We start from the raw sequence: 18,150 nt of genomic DNA on the forward strand, positions 1-18,150 counted from the left end.
ATTATTAGTTGAGCTATTCTGTCCCCTTGTGATATAGAAAAGACAACTTGAGGACAAGAACAAAGAACCTGAAGTTCCCCTTTATAATCCTGATCTACAACTCCAGGGTGGACAATAAGACCTTGTAGGCTGCAAGAGCCTGCCTCTGTCTCCCAAGTGCTGGGATTAACAGTGTGTGCCACCACTGTTCGGCTCCTTCAAAGACCGGAAATGCCTGCTGCATTTTCCTTTGTTTCTCTCTGGGAATGAACGAGTCTGCGCATTGCCTCTCTGTCCATTGTCTCTCTGCACAGGGCTGACACATTACGCAGGGTGGGGGCTCCGCATAGGGCGGAGGTGCACTATGACCTTGAAGCTGACTGCCAGGAGGCCGAGCAGCATGCTGGCCTTCGCCAGCCGCTTTTGGCTTTTTCCTTGACTGATTAGCTAGCATTTTATCTGGCTGGTACTTTTCTCTCTCATTTTTCTCCTCTTTCCTTTCAATCTCTACCCAGGTATTTTTCCCTGACCTTAACTTTTCCTCGGGTTCAAGACCCGTGGAAAGGCCTGTATACTTAATTGGTGTGCCATGTTTCCTCTTTGTTCTTACTCTTTCTCCCTGCTTTACTTCTGATAGACTGTCTTGAATTTCGTCCAGAATTCTCCACCCTGCCTTAACCACTTGATACCATGTGAAAAGGAACAAAAAGGCTCCTAACACTGGAGAAAGTTCAAGGCCAGACATACCTTGTAAAGCTGTTCCCCGCTTTACTTCTGATAGACTGTCTTGAATTTCGTTAGAAAGTTCAAGGCCAGACATACCTTGTAAAGCTGTAACGTGACTGTGACCCGCAGTTCTGGTTCCAGAATGAGGGATCTTCCTTGCTCCGGTGTGATGGTAGTTCCCGGGTTTCGGCACCACTTATTGCGTCCCACTCGACTGGCAAGAAAGACGCAACAAACCGGAATCTTCTGCGGCAAAAGCTTTATTGCTTACTTCTTCAGGAGCAAGAGCGAAAATGGCAAAACCCCGTCCCTTTTAAGGAGAATTATCCTCCACCTAGGACGTGTCGCTCCCTGATTGGCTGCAGCCCATTGGCCGAGTTGTCGTCACGGGAAAGGCAGAGCACATGGAGTTTAGAACTACCCCTGGCACATGCGCAGATTATTTGTTTACTACTTAGAACACAGGATGTCACCATCTTGTAACGGCGAATGTGAGGGTGGCTCCCCACACTTTATAAGAGTTGCTTTGGTCATAGTATCTCGTCACAGCAGTAAAACCCTAACTAAGACACACTGGTCCTGGTAGTACTGGCCTGTAATGTCAGCACTTGGGAAATTGAAGCAGGACAACCATAAGTCAGAGGCCAGCCTAGGTGTCATTGCAAGATTTGTGTTAATTCAATGAGGCAGAATGTGTTAGCTCCTCCAAAAGCAAGTAAAAGCCAAGAGGCCATGCAGAAGGGTTCTGCAGCACACTAACTTGATGCTATCTGAATGTGTTCTCACCTTGTCCAGCCTTTCTTCAATGTTCTCAGTAGGGCTTGTGCTATTCATGTATCAGCTGGGACTAGACACACCATAGTCAGTTGTTCTATGCAGCATGACTAGTAGTGTTTTTCTTTTATGGTCTCCTGCTGCTATGAAAAGAACCTTCACAGAGAAGGTATGCTTATCTGTGAACATAATGATAAGTACTTAGAATGCAGTTAGGGATTATACTAGCTTAGGAAAATAGCAGTGGGAGATTCTTATTTAGAGTTCATGATCTCTTCAGCCATGGGTGGTTGGTTAAATTGACAGTATCAGGTATGAATTTCTTCCCATTGAGTTGGATAAAAGTCCAATTCAATGGTTGTTGGTTACCTCCAAGATATAGGTGCCCCTACTGAAGATTTGGGGTGCTGGTCATTGTTATGGTTTATAGGTGTGACAGCTAGATAGGACAATTGACTGCCTTTTGTCCTTGGCAACTTTCTGAGTATCCTTGGATACTAGGTCTCGGAAAATAGATTTCTAGATCAGTTGTATCCCATTCCTCCAAGTTCTATGTCCACGATATATATTAAGTGTTGGAGTTCAGTTCTGGCAGGGTTCTGGAACCTGAAGTGAGTTATGTGGTGCTGGTGAAAGTGAAATGAGTGGCTCCAAATAGATAGAGCTGTCTTTATACAATCATAATCCTGCTCACCCAAGCAGCGGCATCGTTAGTTTTTTTATTAATAGAAACCTAAGCAGCAGCATCATTAGTTGTTTTATTAATAGAAATTATAGCATCAGCGTTATAAAAGTGCCATAATTACAAGCTTCCAATAGTTTCCATTCCTCTTTCCCACCTCCTGCTGGGTCAATCATTCCCTAAGTTTATTTTGCATTACAAAGCACAATTTCAGCAAGTGAAAAATAAATGTCTAGTCAGGTATGTCCTGTAGACATGAGCACATAAACATCTTGTAGCAAGTGTGGTTATACAGTTATGCAAGGTGAAAGACAGACTAAACATTTGTGGGTATAAATCCCATCAGCAAATAGCCCCTCTCTGTCACAATACTTTAAAATTGCAGATAGAGATGTGCTTAACGTGTCAAGCAACCTTTACTGATATGCACCTATCAATTCATGATACCATCTTTCCAAGAACAATTTTTTAAAAAAATTTTATTTTATTTCCAATTTTTTTTACACTCCATATTCCATTCCTCACCCCCTGCCTCCATTCCAAGAAAATATTTTAAAGTCTCTTTTGATCAGATACAGCTTACCCATTTTAAGTCTCTGTAAATCAGACATGGCTTCCTCAGAAGAGTAAGGCAAGCAGGACCCACTTCTCTCCACCACTGCCAGAGGCTTACTCAGTGTGACTGTAGCTGTTTCTCTAGGGACATGATTACATGTCCCCAAATACTCGGGATTAATGGTCACATCTGGAGGGTTGATCGACGCAGAGAGAGAAGAGGTGGGTTTTACCCCTTAAAAGAGTACTGAGAAAACCAGAATCACCCACAAGCTTACATGATCCCTGCCTTGCCTGTGACTGACAAAGTGAAAATAAATATTGCTATAAGTATAAATATCATAGCAAAAGCAAGGTGAGCTTGTATCACACATAATCTAGATAATAAGCATAGAGAACATCAAATCTACCACAGGACCTTGCCAAGTGGGAAGGGAGTTCCACGGGTCTGGCCACAGTACAGTTCCAACAGTGAAGCAGCCATGTGCTCTTCTGTGCAGGTGCTGCATGGCCACCACCTAATAAGGCCTGAGCTCCAAATTCTGGGAGTCAACTAAAGGCAATAGCCATAGTCTGTGTTGTTTTGAGAGTCTTGTCTTGAGATGCCCTGACCAAACACCTGAAAGGAGATTTCTCATGCCTGAGGTTTTGCTAAATATACTATGGCTTTTGGGGGGAACAGCATTACCCCAAGTGGCATAACATCATTTTCATTATTTATGTTTACAGATGCATTTATTTATATTTTATGTAATTTGGGGTAAGTGTATATAATGTTTATATAATGCCTTTAGCTTTTTCAAACACCCTTAATGTTATTTACTCCTTAAATAAATAACACTGTGCACTGATCTCTGTCTCCACTGTCCAGTTAAAGCCTCCTTCACTTTTCCCATTTTTTTTTCATAGCACCTGAATCCTGCTATTGCTGTCTCTAGAGCTCCTCTTCCCACCCCCTCTTGGTCCCTTTTTCTTTCCTGGTTTCTTTGCTTACTCTCCATGTAACATAATCTAAAGATTTGGACCAAATTAAAAAAAATCTCTAATTTGCCTTTCTGTGTCTGGATTACAATGTCATATTTTCGTGTTTCTGCATATTTCATTTTTTTAGTTGAAAATCCCACTGTGTATATGAACCACATTTTCATTATCTATTCTTCAGTGAAGGACATTCAGAGTGTCTCTACTGCCTAGTGATTGTGCACAGAGCAGCAATGAACATGGTTGAGCAAGTGTCTGTGGAGTAGGATTTTTGGTCATTTGGTCATTTGTCAAGAACTAATGTGATGGTTTATATTGTAGACTTAATTTTGGTTTATTGGATTTGCCAGACTGGTTTCAAGAGTGGCCACACCAGCTTGTATTCCTATCAATAGTGAATAAGGCTTCCCCATTCCACACATCCTGGTCAACATTTGTTGTGTTGTTATTCTTACCTATTCTGACTGGAGTAAAATAAGATTTCAAAGTAGTTTTAAGTTACATTTCCTAGTTGCCGAGGATGATGACCACTTTTTGAGATACTTCTAAGCCATTTTCATTTCTTCTTTAGAGAAATCTTTGTTCAGATCTATTGTTTCCTTGACCTTTTGTGTTTGAGTTCTTTGTGAATTCTGGCTATTATTAGTCCTCTGTCAGATGTGTGGCAGGCAGAGATTCTCTCTGGGCTTCCTTTACAATGGATGTGTTCTTAGCTATACAGAAGCTTTGTGAGGTCCATTTGCCAATTATGAGTCTTAAATTTGGGGCAAATGGAACCCTATTCATAAAGTCCTTTCCTACATCTATGTCATGCAGGAGGTACTGCCTATGTTTCCTTCAGTTTCAGGTTTCACACTGAGGTCTTTGACCCTTCTGGACTTAGTATTTATGTAGAGCAATAGGCATTCTTTTGTATGTACTATCTTTTTTTCAGGGTGTGTTTTGGCACCTTCATCAACTATCACATGGCTGTGGTTGTTTACACTCATGTTTGTTTGTTCCATTGATCTACGTGTCTGTTTATGTACAAGTGCCGTGCTGCTATTTTTATTACCATAGATTTGTAAAATAGCTTTAAATAAGGTATAGTTTCTGGAGCATAGTTTTTTACTTTCTTAGGATTGGGCTTTTTATGGTTTAATATCAATTTTAGTATTTTTTTTCTGAGAAAAATGTAGAGACTTTTGATTGGGATAGCATTGAGTCTGTAAATAGTCTTTGGCAAAATGATCATTTTCACAGTATCATATATACAAATTGATGACCCTAGGAGGTCTTTTTTATTTTTGGTGTCTTCCTTCATCTCCAGGTTCCCCTCTGCCCCCCCCCCCCCACTGCTCCCCCACCCCATCCACTCTCCTTCCCAACTCCCTCCCTCCCCACTTGTGATTGATTTCTTCTTTCTTCCAAGGTAAAAACCTGTACTGCAGAAAGCTAAAAAACATAAAGAAAATTTTATTGTAGAAGTCTTTTCCTCCCTGTTTAGTTTATCTCAAGATGTTTTATTATTATTATTATTATTATTATTATTATTATTATTATTATTTATATAAGACTGTTGTGAATGAGTCTGTTCATGATCTCTTTCTAAGCATTTTTGTTATTGGCATATTGAAAGTTTTTTCTCGTTAATTTTATATTCTGTTGCTTTTCTGAAATTATTGATTATTTTACAGTGTTATAGAACTTTTGGGATATATATATACACACACATATATATTAGCATATTACCAGAAAATACAGATAATTTGACTTATTTTCTCATTTCTATCCATTTAATTGTATTCTCTCATCTTATTGCACTAGCTTGTAGGCTTAGATTTTTCAAAACCTATTTTAATTATGGTTCCTTAATGGTTTAACCTCCCTTCTAGCCCACCAGAGGTATGGGAAAATAAAGGTTACTAGGAAACAGGGGTTGTAGACTTGTTTTGAAATAGTTCTTTGGGGGGAGGATTCCAATTTCTGTTGTCAGCAGCCCAGTTCACTAGCAAAACATCAATCAGCAGTGGCAGTCCAATCAATTTGGCAAATGCCAAACACAAATCAGGAGCAGTGGCTAAATCCAAAGAAACTGTGAGGCTCTGCCAATCAGCACTAGTCTGTGGAAGCAGCAAGAAGTAGTTGGAATACCACCAGAAGTTCTTTGGTATATTTCTCCCTATGAAGTCACAAGTGCATGATCAGTGAAGAAAGCAAGGCAAACCAATGCAAGAGTGTCATCAGCGAAGACCAGTGTCAGCAAGGCCCAGTGAAGACAAACAAAGAGTATACCCTTTCAAACATCACACATTCTCTCAAGCATCCATTTCAGTATGCCTTTCCACTAGGCAACTTCTAGGAAAACACCACATGTCTGTTCTCAGCAAAACATCCTCTCATAAGACAGTTTCCAGAAAAAAACATCATATGACAGAGCTGAGTCTCCAAGGAAACCAGAAATTCCCACCTCACTAGCTAGTGTTTCAAGAACTATACTGAAAATGAGTGGTGACAGTAGGCAGCCTTAACTCATCCCTGGTTTTAATGGACTGCTTTGAGTCTTCTCCATTTAGGATGATGTTGGCCAAAATTATAGCTGTTATTTTATTAAGGTATGGTTCCTCAGCCCTACTTTCTCAGGACTTTTATCATGAAAGTTTCTTAGATTTTATCAAAGAATCTTTTTACACCTGCTGGTGTGATCATGGTTATGAGGGATATTGCCCTGCAAATCCATGTCTTTGTTTAGCCTTTCCCCGGTTTTGGTATTATAGTGATGATGGATTTAAATAGGGAGTTTAGAAGTGTTCCTTCTATTTTTTATTTTCTAAGTCACTTGAGAAGGTTTTTTTTTGTTTGTTTGTTTTGTTTTGTATTGTTTTGTTTTTGTTTTTGTTTTTGTTTTGTTTTGCTTTGTTTTTTTTAGTCTGGTAGAATTCTATAGTAAATCCATCTGGGCCTGAGCCTTTTTTTGTTGGAAGACTTTTAATCACGTTTGGTCTGTTTAAGTTATGTATTTTTGATTTACCTTTAGTTGTTTGTATGAATCTATGAATTAGTACATTTCCTTTATGTTTTTCAGTTTTCTGCAGTACAGGTTTTTACCTTGGGAGAGAGAAGAAATCAATCACAAGTGGGGAGGGAGGGAGGGACTTGGGAAGGAGAGTGGACAGGGTGAGGGAGGAGTGGGGGGTTAGAGGGGAACCTGATCTGGTATTGGATGAGGGAAAAGGACTGAAACCCCAAGGGCCAGCAGAAAGAATGTAAACAGGCAACCTCAGGAAATAGGAGGTTTTGGGGACCCCTTCAGAATTCACCAGAGATGTGGGAGGTGAGAGACTCCCAGGACTCATAGGGAGGGACCATTGATGAAATGTCCGGCAGTAAGAGGGAACTTATAGAACCCACCTCCAGAAGGAAGACAGGACATCAAGTGAGGGATGGGGTTGCCATCCCACAGTCATACCTCTGACACATAATTGTTTCTGTCTGGAAGAATTACAGGTATGGAACTGGAGAGGAGCCTGAAGAAAAGAAGGTCCAGTGATAGGCCTAAAGTGGGATTCAGCTTAAGGGGAGGTCCCAAGGCCTGACACTATTACTGAGGCTATAGAGCACTCACAAAAAGGAATCTATCATGGCTGCCTTCTGAAAGACCCAACAAGCAGCTGAAAGAGTCAGATGCAGTTATTTGCACCCAGCCAATGGACAGAAGCAGCTGACCCCTTTCTGAATTAGGGAAGGCTGAAAGAAGCTGAGAACAAGGGCAATTCTGTAGGAGAACTAGCAGTTTTAATTAATCTGGACCCCCGAGATCTTTCAAACACTGGACCACCAAACAGACAGCATACACCATCTGATATGAGGCCCCCAACACACATACAGTAGAGGACTATCAGATCTGTGTTCATTCAGAGATGACACACCTAACCCTCAAGAGGCTGGAGACCCCAGAGAGTTTAGAGGTCAGGTGGGGTGGGGGTTGAGGGGCATCCACGTGGAGATGGGGTAGGGTAGAGAGGAGGTGTGGGATGTGGAGCAGTTGGCGGGTGAATGGGGAGGGGCGGGGAGTGGAATAAGGAGTGTAAAAATGAATTACAAAAAAATTAAATTAAAAAATTAAAATTCTCTTACAACATTTTGAATTTCTTTGGTGTTTGCTTATATTTGATTCTGTTAGTATGTGCCTTATCTCCTTCTTTTAATTAATTGGGCCAAAGTTCTGTTGATCTTTATACTCTGAAATAGCCAACTCTTCAATTTATTAATTTTTTTTTTATTTTACTTCATTGACTTCTGCTTTGGTTTTTGTTACTTTGACCCATCTATTGGATTTGTGTTTCATTTGTTCTTATTTTTTCAAATTTTTGAGTTGTATATTCAAATCATTTACTTGTTCAGATTTCTATTTAAAATGTAAGTTCTTAGAACTATAAAGTCCTCTTCTAATCTGCTTTTAATGTACCTCAGAAGGATGTGTATGTGTGTGTGTGTGTGTGTGTGTGTGTGTGTTGTCACTTTAATTTCATTACAGGTTTTTTTTTCTTGATTTCTCCTTTGACCTATTCATTATTCAGTAAGGGGTAATTTCATCTTCAGGAGCTTGTGTAATTATTAGACATTTGTTTTCTATTGATGTTATATTGTAGTCAGAAAGGGTGCACAATATTATTTCAGTTTTTCTGAATTGGTCAAGATTCATCTTCCGTCCTAGAATGTAGTCTATTTTAGAAAGCTTTCCATGCATTGCTGAACAGAATGTATATTCTTTGGTGTTTCTGTGGAATATTCTCTAGATACTGCTAGGTTCACTTGATGTATGATTTCATTTAACGCTAATGTTTATTGATTTACTGTTTTGTTCGCATGATCTGTTTATTGGAGAAAGTAGGGGTGTTGAAATCACCCATTATTATAGAATTGATGTTAATCTGTGTCTTTGAATCCAGTAGATTTTTTTTTATAATTTGGGTGCCCCTGAGTTTAGAGCCTATATTTTTAGGATGCCATGTCTTCTTGGCTAATTGTTCCCTTCATTAAAACAAAGTATCCCTCATCTCTTCTGATTAATTTTATTATAATGTGCATTTTGCGAAGTATTAATATAGGATCACCCACTTCTTTGCCCTGATGTTCATCAATTACCTAATTCTTATTGGAGAACATTTCTATAGAACTGATGGATTTTGTGGGAGAGGGGGTTGTCTTGATCTTTCATATTTGCTGTGGTTTGTGATATGATCTAGGTATGTCTACTTCTTTCATTGTGTCTGATATTGTAGTCTGCATCCTTTGTAGAGAATTTTGTTCCTGTTTTTGCTGTTTCTCAAGCTCGTTTGTTTCAGATCAGCTTCTAAGAGTTGTTAGGTCATTCCTTTTGATACAGATACTCCTTATTGATTGCAGGGATGAGAGTGATTCTAATTCAGTGATAATCAAGAACATGTGTGAATACGACCCAGGTCTGGGGCTCTGTAGTGGTGCAAAAGCTGTTCATGCATGGGAGTGTGGGGTTTGGCACAGGAAGGTTCTAGGAAACTTACCCACCTGGATTGTTATGGAGGTTACAGGACTCAGGGTTTCAGGGTTTCTGGGAGTGTTGGGAAAAATATGAGTGGATTGAGATCTGCGTCTCTCAACTGGATGGGCTGGCTTACAGAGTAACCATGGCTAGGCCCGGGAGTGTGAAGATGGAGTAGGCTGGTTGGGATCTGAAGCACTCACCTGGTTATACTGGTTCACAGGCTATCTTACACAGCTAGGTCTGAGAATGTGGTACTAACATGGAAAGTAAGACACTCACCTCGTTAGGCTGGTGCACAGTCTATGTGAGCACAGTTATTCTTTGAGGAGTAGAGATGGCACAGGTGGGCTGGATCTCCTACTGAGACTTTTCTTTTTTATGTACCAGTCTTTCCTAGAGTAAGATGAAAGCCGACTAGATTTCAGCAGTTTGACGTCTGACCACAGGGTGGCAGTGCACCTCAGCTGATGCACAGCCGACCATCTCTGAACTCTTAATGAGCAGGCTTTTTTCTTATTGGCTGAGCCAATAACTCAGCATGTATGATTCTTATAACAACAAGGGCCAATCTGAACTTGCAAGTGTCTCAATTGGTTACACACTGAGCATCTACAATTGACTTGAATAGGAAGCACAATGAAGACAGCTATTCATGCTTTATTTATTTTCTTCTGGCTACAGATGGACTGTGAGTTGAGGATGGACACCGGGTGGGTGATCAGGGTACATGGGGATAGAGTGTTTTAGTGGATGGTTCTTAGATGTTCAGAAAAATGGCTTTATTCAGGTTTTAGCTCCTTACTAAAGGGAAACATTTATGTAAGGTTAATGATTTGACCTCTCTTTCCATCTTTCTGCACAGGGAAGAGCCAAGGTGAGCAGGTGGAACAGCTCCCTTCCTCCCTGATTGTCCAGGAGGGAGCCAGTGTTCTGATCAACTGCTCCTACACAGACAGTGCCTCTGTCTACTTCCCTTGGTATAAGCAAGAGCCTGGGAAGCGTCTTCAGTTCATCATAGACATCCGTTCAAATATGGAAAGAAAGCAGACTCAAAGACTCACCCTTTTATTTGATAAGAAAACCAAACACCTTTCCCTGCACATTACAGCCACTCAGCCTGGAGACTCAGCCATCTACTTCTGCTCAGCAAGTACACAGTGCTCCCCAGGCACCTGCAGCCTGTCCTCAAACCTGCCTCCTGGATGGAGTGGCACACTTTTGCTATGTCAGACATTCCACAAGAGCATTGTCATATTGTTTGTGAATAGATAAAAACATAAAGATATTAAGGTATATAAGATAAGACCCAAGATGATTCAGGAAGTTTAAAACATATTGTTAATCACTGCTTAATAAGTACTTAAAATTCATATTTATTGTATGTGATAAACATGTATTGTGCACCACAGTATTTTGGTTTAGGTAAACATTAGAAAATGAATAGTTGGGTGAATAGGTGCACAGGGCAACATCTGAAGTGAAGAGTCAGCCTTCATCTCCTTTCTGTGTGAGCTGATCCTGGCATATTCATGTGTTCAGCAATCCAAAAACTCTGCGTCAGAGATTTTTAGAGGAATTGGTGATATTCTGCTTAGAAAACCATGCTCTACCAAATTTAAATTTGGCATTCAGTCTCCTATCATGTGTGAAGCCTTTTAGTTTCAGCATCACAGTCTCTGGTACTTATGGACTTTTGACTCTTTAGATAATTGCTTTTGCTAGTTTTGGGATTAAACATGAATATATAGTGATTGACTGTGTACCTAGAGTGCAAGTTGCTAAAGTTTGTTCAAACTGGATTAATATGTTATATCAATATATTCAGTTATATTGTGCAATGTCAACACTATATTTAATTAAACTATAGTGTATAGTGAATTTTTGTTAAATAAATGATTTTAGCTGTTCTTCTCAAACCCTTAAAAGGTACCTGAAAAATGATGGGGATATTGATTCACTCCAAGGGGATCATTTGATTACCCACATGTATCCTATACCAAACACACTGTTGTGAACCTCAAATATGTGCAGCACAATTTATTTTAAAGAAACACATTGCATCGTTCCTTTTATGTTTTATTAAGAAACAAGCTCTTCAAGAAAATTAATTCTATTTCTACGCACTTGCTTTCTGTTGCTGCTTTGTCTTTCTGGTGTTTGTGAAAGTATGTTTATTAATCACATTACTCCACTCTTCTAGTGGATAGAGAAGAAGATGGACTGATGGTTAATGTACAAATAGCTTCCTAAAGAATTCTCTGCTTGGTCCTGTGAAGGTTTGATGCTCCAGCGTAGTAGGATGCTGGAGTGGTGGTACAGGAGAAGGTGGGTAGGTGGGGTAGCACCCTCATAGAGGCAAAGGGAAGTGAGGAGAGGGCAGATGTGGGGTGGGGGGGTTGTGGAGAGGTAACCAGGAAGTGGAATATCATTTGTGATGTAAATGAATGGAATGATTAGTAAAAAGAAAAAGAAAACGAAAAAAAAAGAGAGACTGAACCACCAACCAAAGAGTGAGCATGGGCTGGACCTAGGCCCTTTCTCCCCACATATGTAGCAGATGTGAAGCTTGGTGTTCAAGCAGGTCCCCCAACAATTGGAGCGGGGGCTGTCTATGAATCTGTTGACTGCCTTTGGATCCCATTCTTCTAACTGAGGCACCTAGTCTGGCCTCAATGGGAGAGGATGCACCTAGTTCTGCAGTGACTTGACGTGCCAGGTTGGGGTGATACCCTGGGTGGGCTATCCCCTTCTCAGAGGAGAGGGGGAGGAGAAGATGGGGAGAGGAGCTGTGTGAGGGGGGAATTGGGAGGAGAGGAGGTGCTGATATTAGGATATGAAGTGAATAAATAAATAAATTAATGAAAGAAAGAGTTCTCTGCTTAAACTTCCTGGTCTGAAGGAATCAAAAATAGCATATTTTAAGGTGTACTTTTGAGTGGTTGATAAATCAGTGGCAACAAAGTTGTGTAAAAAACTAATTCCTTAATATTTCAAACTCTGAAACGGGAGGCATAATTTCAAGAGCATCCAAATTCTAAGAGTAGATATAATTAACTATTGTCTTGCTGAATCTGACTCACTCTTGTGACAGTTGAATATGCATCGGCTTTTCTCATTTGTTCCTTTCTACCAGGTCTTTTAGGAGTGAAGTGAGTTTACTCTTGATTAGTCCATTTTCCCTGCAGATGATAATGCTGTGAAGGGCAAGTGTGACTTATGTTGAACTGTTTTATAATCCCTTTGATTTCAGAGAAAGGATATAATTAAATGATGCTGGGCTCTTATTGAATTTTCTTGGTAGTATTTAAAGGTATATCTAACAACGTCTAGGTTTGTAGAACCAGTGATGGTTTTAAAGAGGTGAGTACTTCACTAGTACAGCTATTCCCTAAGGAAACACTGTATGTTAGCAAATTAGCTAGTAAAAATGAGATAGCATACACTAGAGACACAGCATTCTACCATTAAGTAAGAAAAAAATCACCAAAAGGAAGGAAAGTAAAGGACTCTAAAGGAGAATTTGATAAGCAGTGGCTACTGTCATTCTACTATCTACTGCATCATGGAAGTGCAGGTGTGTCTCAGGGGTTTGGAGTCAGCTCTCATCTTCTGTGGTGTATGTTGATTTGCTGGAGGTTAGTAAAGATTAGTTAAGATCTTCAATATGACTAACTTTCTGATTACTGTCATTTCTCTATGAATGATGTCATACTAGTTAACCGAATGCAACGAAGGAGGAACTTCTCATGCTTTGCTGGCTGATCTGGTTGAGAACAGTATCAGTGTAACTCCCACAAGGTTCAGTGGTGTCGTTATCCTGAGCTGATTTTAAGTCACCATCTCATCAGCATGCAGATCACATAAAGAAAGAGCAGGAAGGACAAATCTTTGACCTATTGTTGAAGGGACTGCCCTTCATTAGTTTCTCTAGCTAAGTCTGTGGAAGGATTGCAATATGTGTTGGGACAACAGGAATGTACAGGTATCTATCTCCCCTTATGCTGACACTGATTCCTTCAGGATTATACACAGGAGTGGTGTAGTGGAGCCACAAAGTAACTCTATACTTAGTTTTTGACAAACCTTCATACTGATTTCTACAGTGGTTGTAAGTGCACATTCTGACTAGCAATGCACAACATTCACAACATTTATTTTTCTTATTAACATTTGTTGATTTTTATTTTTTGGAGATTATCACATTAATTCAAATAAGTCAGATACACTGAATATTTTCCCTAATACAAAGAATCTAGATTTGAAAACAAAAAGACATGAAGGTAGAGAGGACTATTTGGGAGGACTAAGGGTAATATAGTTTATGAAAGGGTAGGTGAAAGTTGGTTGTAAGGAGTGGTTCTGATTAAAATTCATTGTACACATACGTTTTATTTGTGTAGTTAGCATACTCTAAAGAAGTGGAGATATGTATGATTTGAAGTTCCTGTTAGTGACTAGTTGTGGCAAAAGTATGTAGCACATTCTAAGGAAGAAGGATGCAATGGGAAGGAATGCTTTGCATGGTCCATGTGGTTCAAGAACAAATACAGTGATTAGTCAAGGCCTTTGGTTGTGGTTTTGGGGATTGAATCTAGAGTCCCCAAAACACCCAGCAAGTCTTCTATCATTGAGCTATATCCCAGCATAGCACAATGACCTCCAGCTTTAGCATATCATTTCTGGTTTCCACCTTTCAGAGGATAACTGGTGATCAAAAAATGAAATTTCTGAGTGAGAAAAAGGTGGAAGGTCACTGTTCCAGGAAACTTTTCTTCATAACTAGAAGGATTACAGGTAGAGAACACAAAGTGAAACTGAATTTTAGCCATTATGAGTAGAGAGTGCCTATACTCCTGTAGAAAGCAAAACTAAACAAGAACAAAAATAAAAACAAAAGCATCAACAGAAAAAGCGATCTGAACTTATAACTCAGACAGGGAATATAATTTTATAAAATTACTGTGGAGATGTTTTTAAAAATCCCTTGGGTTAAGTTCTTGCTAAAACATCAGCCTTTCAGTTTTTATGTGAATTTTTGTCATTTTAAAGAAGACAGAACTGCACTCTCCTGCTATTCTAGAAAACATTCCCATGATCAATTACCTCGCAGCCATTCTGTCCATGCCACGATGAGCTGCCTCTGTGGGATTTTATCAAGTGCCCATTGGGCATCATCTCATCAGCAGACTGCATGACTAGCATTGATCATATCTTTTCTTTACTCATGAAAAAAAATCAGAGCTTTCTCTTGTTTCTTTACAATACTATGGATTACATGTTAGATGCTGGTATCTCTGCAGTTGAAATGGACTAATGAACCTATCCCATGGACTTTGTCATTGTTGTTTTAAATTGTGCTTTCTTAAAGCTGTGAGTCAGAGGACATGGTTAAATTACAGTGATAATCTATTCAAGCACTTCACAAATTTCAGAAATGTCTCTTGTGTTGTAGGTGGGTTTTTTATGACACTACTTTGTCTCTTGTTTTTTCTTTTTTCTTTTCTTGACAGGGTTATTCTGTGTAGCCTTGGCTGTCCTGAAACTCACTCTGTAGACCATGTTGGCCTCGAACTCAGAAATTCACCTACCTTTGCCTCCCAAGTGCTGGGATTAAAGACATGCACCACCACTGCCTGGTTCTTGTGTGTGTGTGTGTGTGTGTTTTTTTCCATTTTTTATTAGGTATTTAGCTCATTTACATTTCCAATGCTATACCAAAAGTCCCCCATACCCACCCACCCCCACTCCCCTGCCCACCCACTCCCCCTTTTTTGCCCTGGCGTTCCCCTGTACTGGGGCATATAAAGTTTGCAAGTTCAATGGGCCTCTCTTTCCAGTGATGGCCGACTAGGCCATCTTTTGATATATATGCAGCTAGAGTCAAGAGCTCCGGGGTACTGGTTAGTTCATAATGTTGTTCCACCTATAGGGTTGCAGATCCCTTTAGCTCCTTGGGTACTTTCTCTAGCTCCTCCATTGGGAGCCCTGTGATCCATCCATTAGCTTACTGTGAGCATCCACTTCTGTGTTTGCTAGGCCCCGGCATAGTCTCACAAGAGACAGCTACATCTGGGTCCTTTCAATAAAATCTTGCTAGTGTATGCAATGGTGTCAGCGTTTGGATGCTGATTATGGGGTGGATCCCTGGATATGGCAGTCTCTACATAGTCCATCCTTTCATCTCAGCTCCAAACTTTGTCTCTGTAACTCCTTCCATGGGTGTTTTGTTCCCAGTTCTAAGGAGGGGCATAGTGTCCACATTTCAGTCTTCATTCTTCTTGAGTTTCATGTGTTTAGCAAATTGTATCTTATATCTTGGGTATCCTAGGTTTGGGGCTAATATCCACTTATCAGTGAGTACATATTGTGTGAGTTTCTTTGTGAATGTGTTACCTCACTCAGGATGATGCCCTCCAGGTCCATCCATTTGGCTAGGAATTTCATAAATTCATTCTTTTTAATAGCTGAGTAGTACTCCATTGTGTAGATGTACCACATTTTCTGTATCCATTCCTCTGTTGAGGGGCATCTGGGTTCTTTCCAGCTTCTGGCTATTATAAATAAGGCTGCTATGAACATAGTGGAGCATGTGTCCTTCTTACCGGTTGGGACATCTTCTGGATATATGCCCAGGAGAGGTATTGCTGGATCCTCCGGTAGTACTATGTCCAATTTTCTGAGGAACCGCCAGACTGATTTCCAGAGTGGTTGTACAAGCCTGCAATTCCACCAACAATGGAGGAGTGTTCCTCTTTCTCCACATCCTTGACAACATCTGCTGTCACCTGAATTTTTGATTTTAGCCATTCTGACTGGTGTGAGGTGGAATCTCAGGGTTGTTTTGATTTGCATTTCCCTGATGATTAAGGATGTTGAACATTTTTTCAAGTGTTTCTCTGCCATTCGGTATTCCTCAGGTGAGAATTCTTTGTTCAGTTCTGAGCCCCCTTTTTTAATGGGGTTATTTGATTTTCTGAAGTCCACCTTCTTGAGTTCTTTATATATGTTGGATATTAGTCCCCTATCTGATTTAGGATAGGTAATGATCCTTTCCCAATCTGTTGGTGGTCTTTTTGTCTTACTGACAGTGTCTTTTGCCTTGCAGAAACTTTGGAGTTTCATTAGGTCCCATTTGTCAATTCTCGATCTTACAGTACAAGCCATTGCTGTTCTGTTCAGGAATTTTTCCCCTGTGCCCATATCTTTAAGGCGTTTCCCCACTTTCTCCTCTATAAGTTTCAGTGTCTCTGGTTTTATGTGAAGTTCCTTGATCCACTTAGATTTGACCTTAGTACAAGGAGATAAGTATGGATCGATTCGCATTCTTCTACACGATAACAACCAGTTGTGCCAGCACCAATTGTTGAAAATGCTGTCTTTCTTCAACTGGATGGTTTTAGCTCCCTTGTCGAAGATCAAGTGACCATAGGTGTGTGGGTTCATTTCTGGGTCTTCAATTCTATTCCATTGGTCTACTTGTCTGTCTCTATACCAGTACCATGCAGTTTTTATCACAATTGCTCTGTAGTAAAGCTTTAGGTCAGGCATGGTGATTCCACCAGAGGTTCTTTTATCCTTGAGAAGACTTTTTGCTATCCTAGGTTTTTTGTTATTCCAGATGAAATTGCAAATTGCTCCTTCTAATTCGTTGAAGAATTGAGTTGGAATTTTGATGGGGATTGCATTGAATCTGTAGATTGCTTTTGGCAAGATAGCCATTTTTACAACGTTGATCCTGCCAATCCATGAGCATGGGAGATCTTTCCATCTTCTGAGATCTTCTTTAATTTCTTTCTTCAGAGATTTGAAATTTTTATCATACAGATCTTTCACTTCCTTAGTTAGAGTCACGCCAAGATATTTTATATTATTTGTGACTATTGAGAAGGGTGTTGTTTCCCTAATTTCTTTCTCAGCCTGTTTATTCTTTGTGTAGAGAAAGGCCATTGACTTGTTTGAGTTAATTTTATATCCAGCTACTTCATTGAAGCTGTTTATCAGGTTTAGGAGTTCTCTGGTAGAATTTTTAGGGTCACTTATATATACTATCATATCATCTGCAAAAAGTGATATTTTGACTTCCTCTTTTCCAATTTGTATCCCCTTGATCTCCTTTTGTTTTCGAATTGCTCTGGCTAATACTTCAAGAACTATGTTGAAAAGGTAGGGAGAAAGTGGGCAGCCTTGTCTAGTCCCTGATTTTAGTGGGATTGCTTCCAGCTTCTCTCCATTTACTTTGATGTTGGCTACTGGTTTGCTGTAGATTGCTTTTATCATGTTTAGGTATGGGCCTTGAATTCCTGATCTTTCCAAAACTTTTATCATGAATGGGTGTTGAATCTTGTCAAATGCTTTTTCTGCATCTAACGAGATGATCATGTGGTTTTTGTCTTTGAGTTTTTTATATAATGGATTACATTGACGGATTTTCGTATATTAAACCATCCCTGCATCCCTGGAATAAAACCTACTTAGTCAGGATGGATGATTGCTTTAATATGTTCTTGGATTCGATTAGCGAGAATTTTATTGAGGATTTTTGCATCCATATTCATAAGAGAAATTGGTCTGAAGTTCTCTATCTTTGTTGGGTCTTTCTGTGGTTTAGGTATCAGAGTAATAGTGGCTTCATAAAATGAGTTGGGTAGAGTACCTTATACTTCTATTTTGTGAAATAGTTTGTGCAGAACTGGAATTAGATCTTCTTTGAAGGTCTGATAGAACTCTGCACTAAACCCGTCTGGTCCTGGGCTTTTTTTGGCTGGGAGACTATTAATAACTACTTCTATTTCTTTAGGTGATATGGGACTGTTTAGATGGTCAACTTGATCCTGATTCAACTTTGGTACCTGGTATCTGTCCAGAAATTTGTCCATTTCTTCCAGGTTTTCCAGTTTTGTTGAGTATAGCCTTTTGTAGAAGGATCTGATGGTGTTTTGGATTTCCT

At 39.8% G+C, this 18,150-nt stretch overlaps 1 gene segment (V, D, J or C) and 1 further gene; both read left to right on the plus strand.

Annotated features, from left to right (window-relative positions):
• Positions 1–18,150, plus strand: part of Tcra (T cell receptor alpha chain) — a 1,796,232-nt gene that overhangs the window by 184,760 nt on the left and 1,593,322 nt on the right.
• Trav5-1 (T cell receptor alpha variable 5-1) lies at positions 9,840–10,356 on the plus strand. The segment is given in 2 exon segments: positions 9,840–9,891; positions 10,066–10,356. Coding segments are annotated over 2 exon segments (343 nt in total).

Source organism: Mus musculus, chromosome 14 (assembly GCF_000001635.26).
Source record: "Mus musculus strain C57BL/6J chromosome 14, GRCm38.p6 C57BL/6J".
In the NCBI taxonomy this organism is placed as follows: Eukaryota; Metazoa; Chordata; class Mammalia; order Rodentia; family Muridae; genus Mus; species Mus musculus.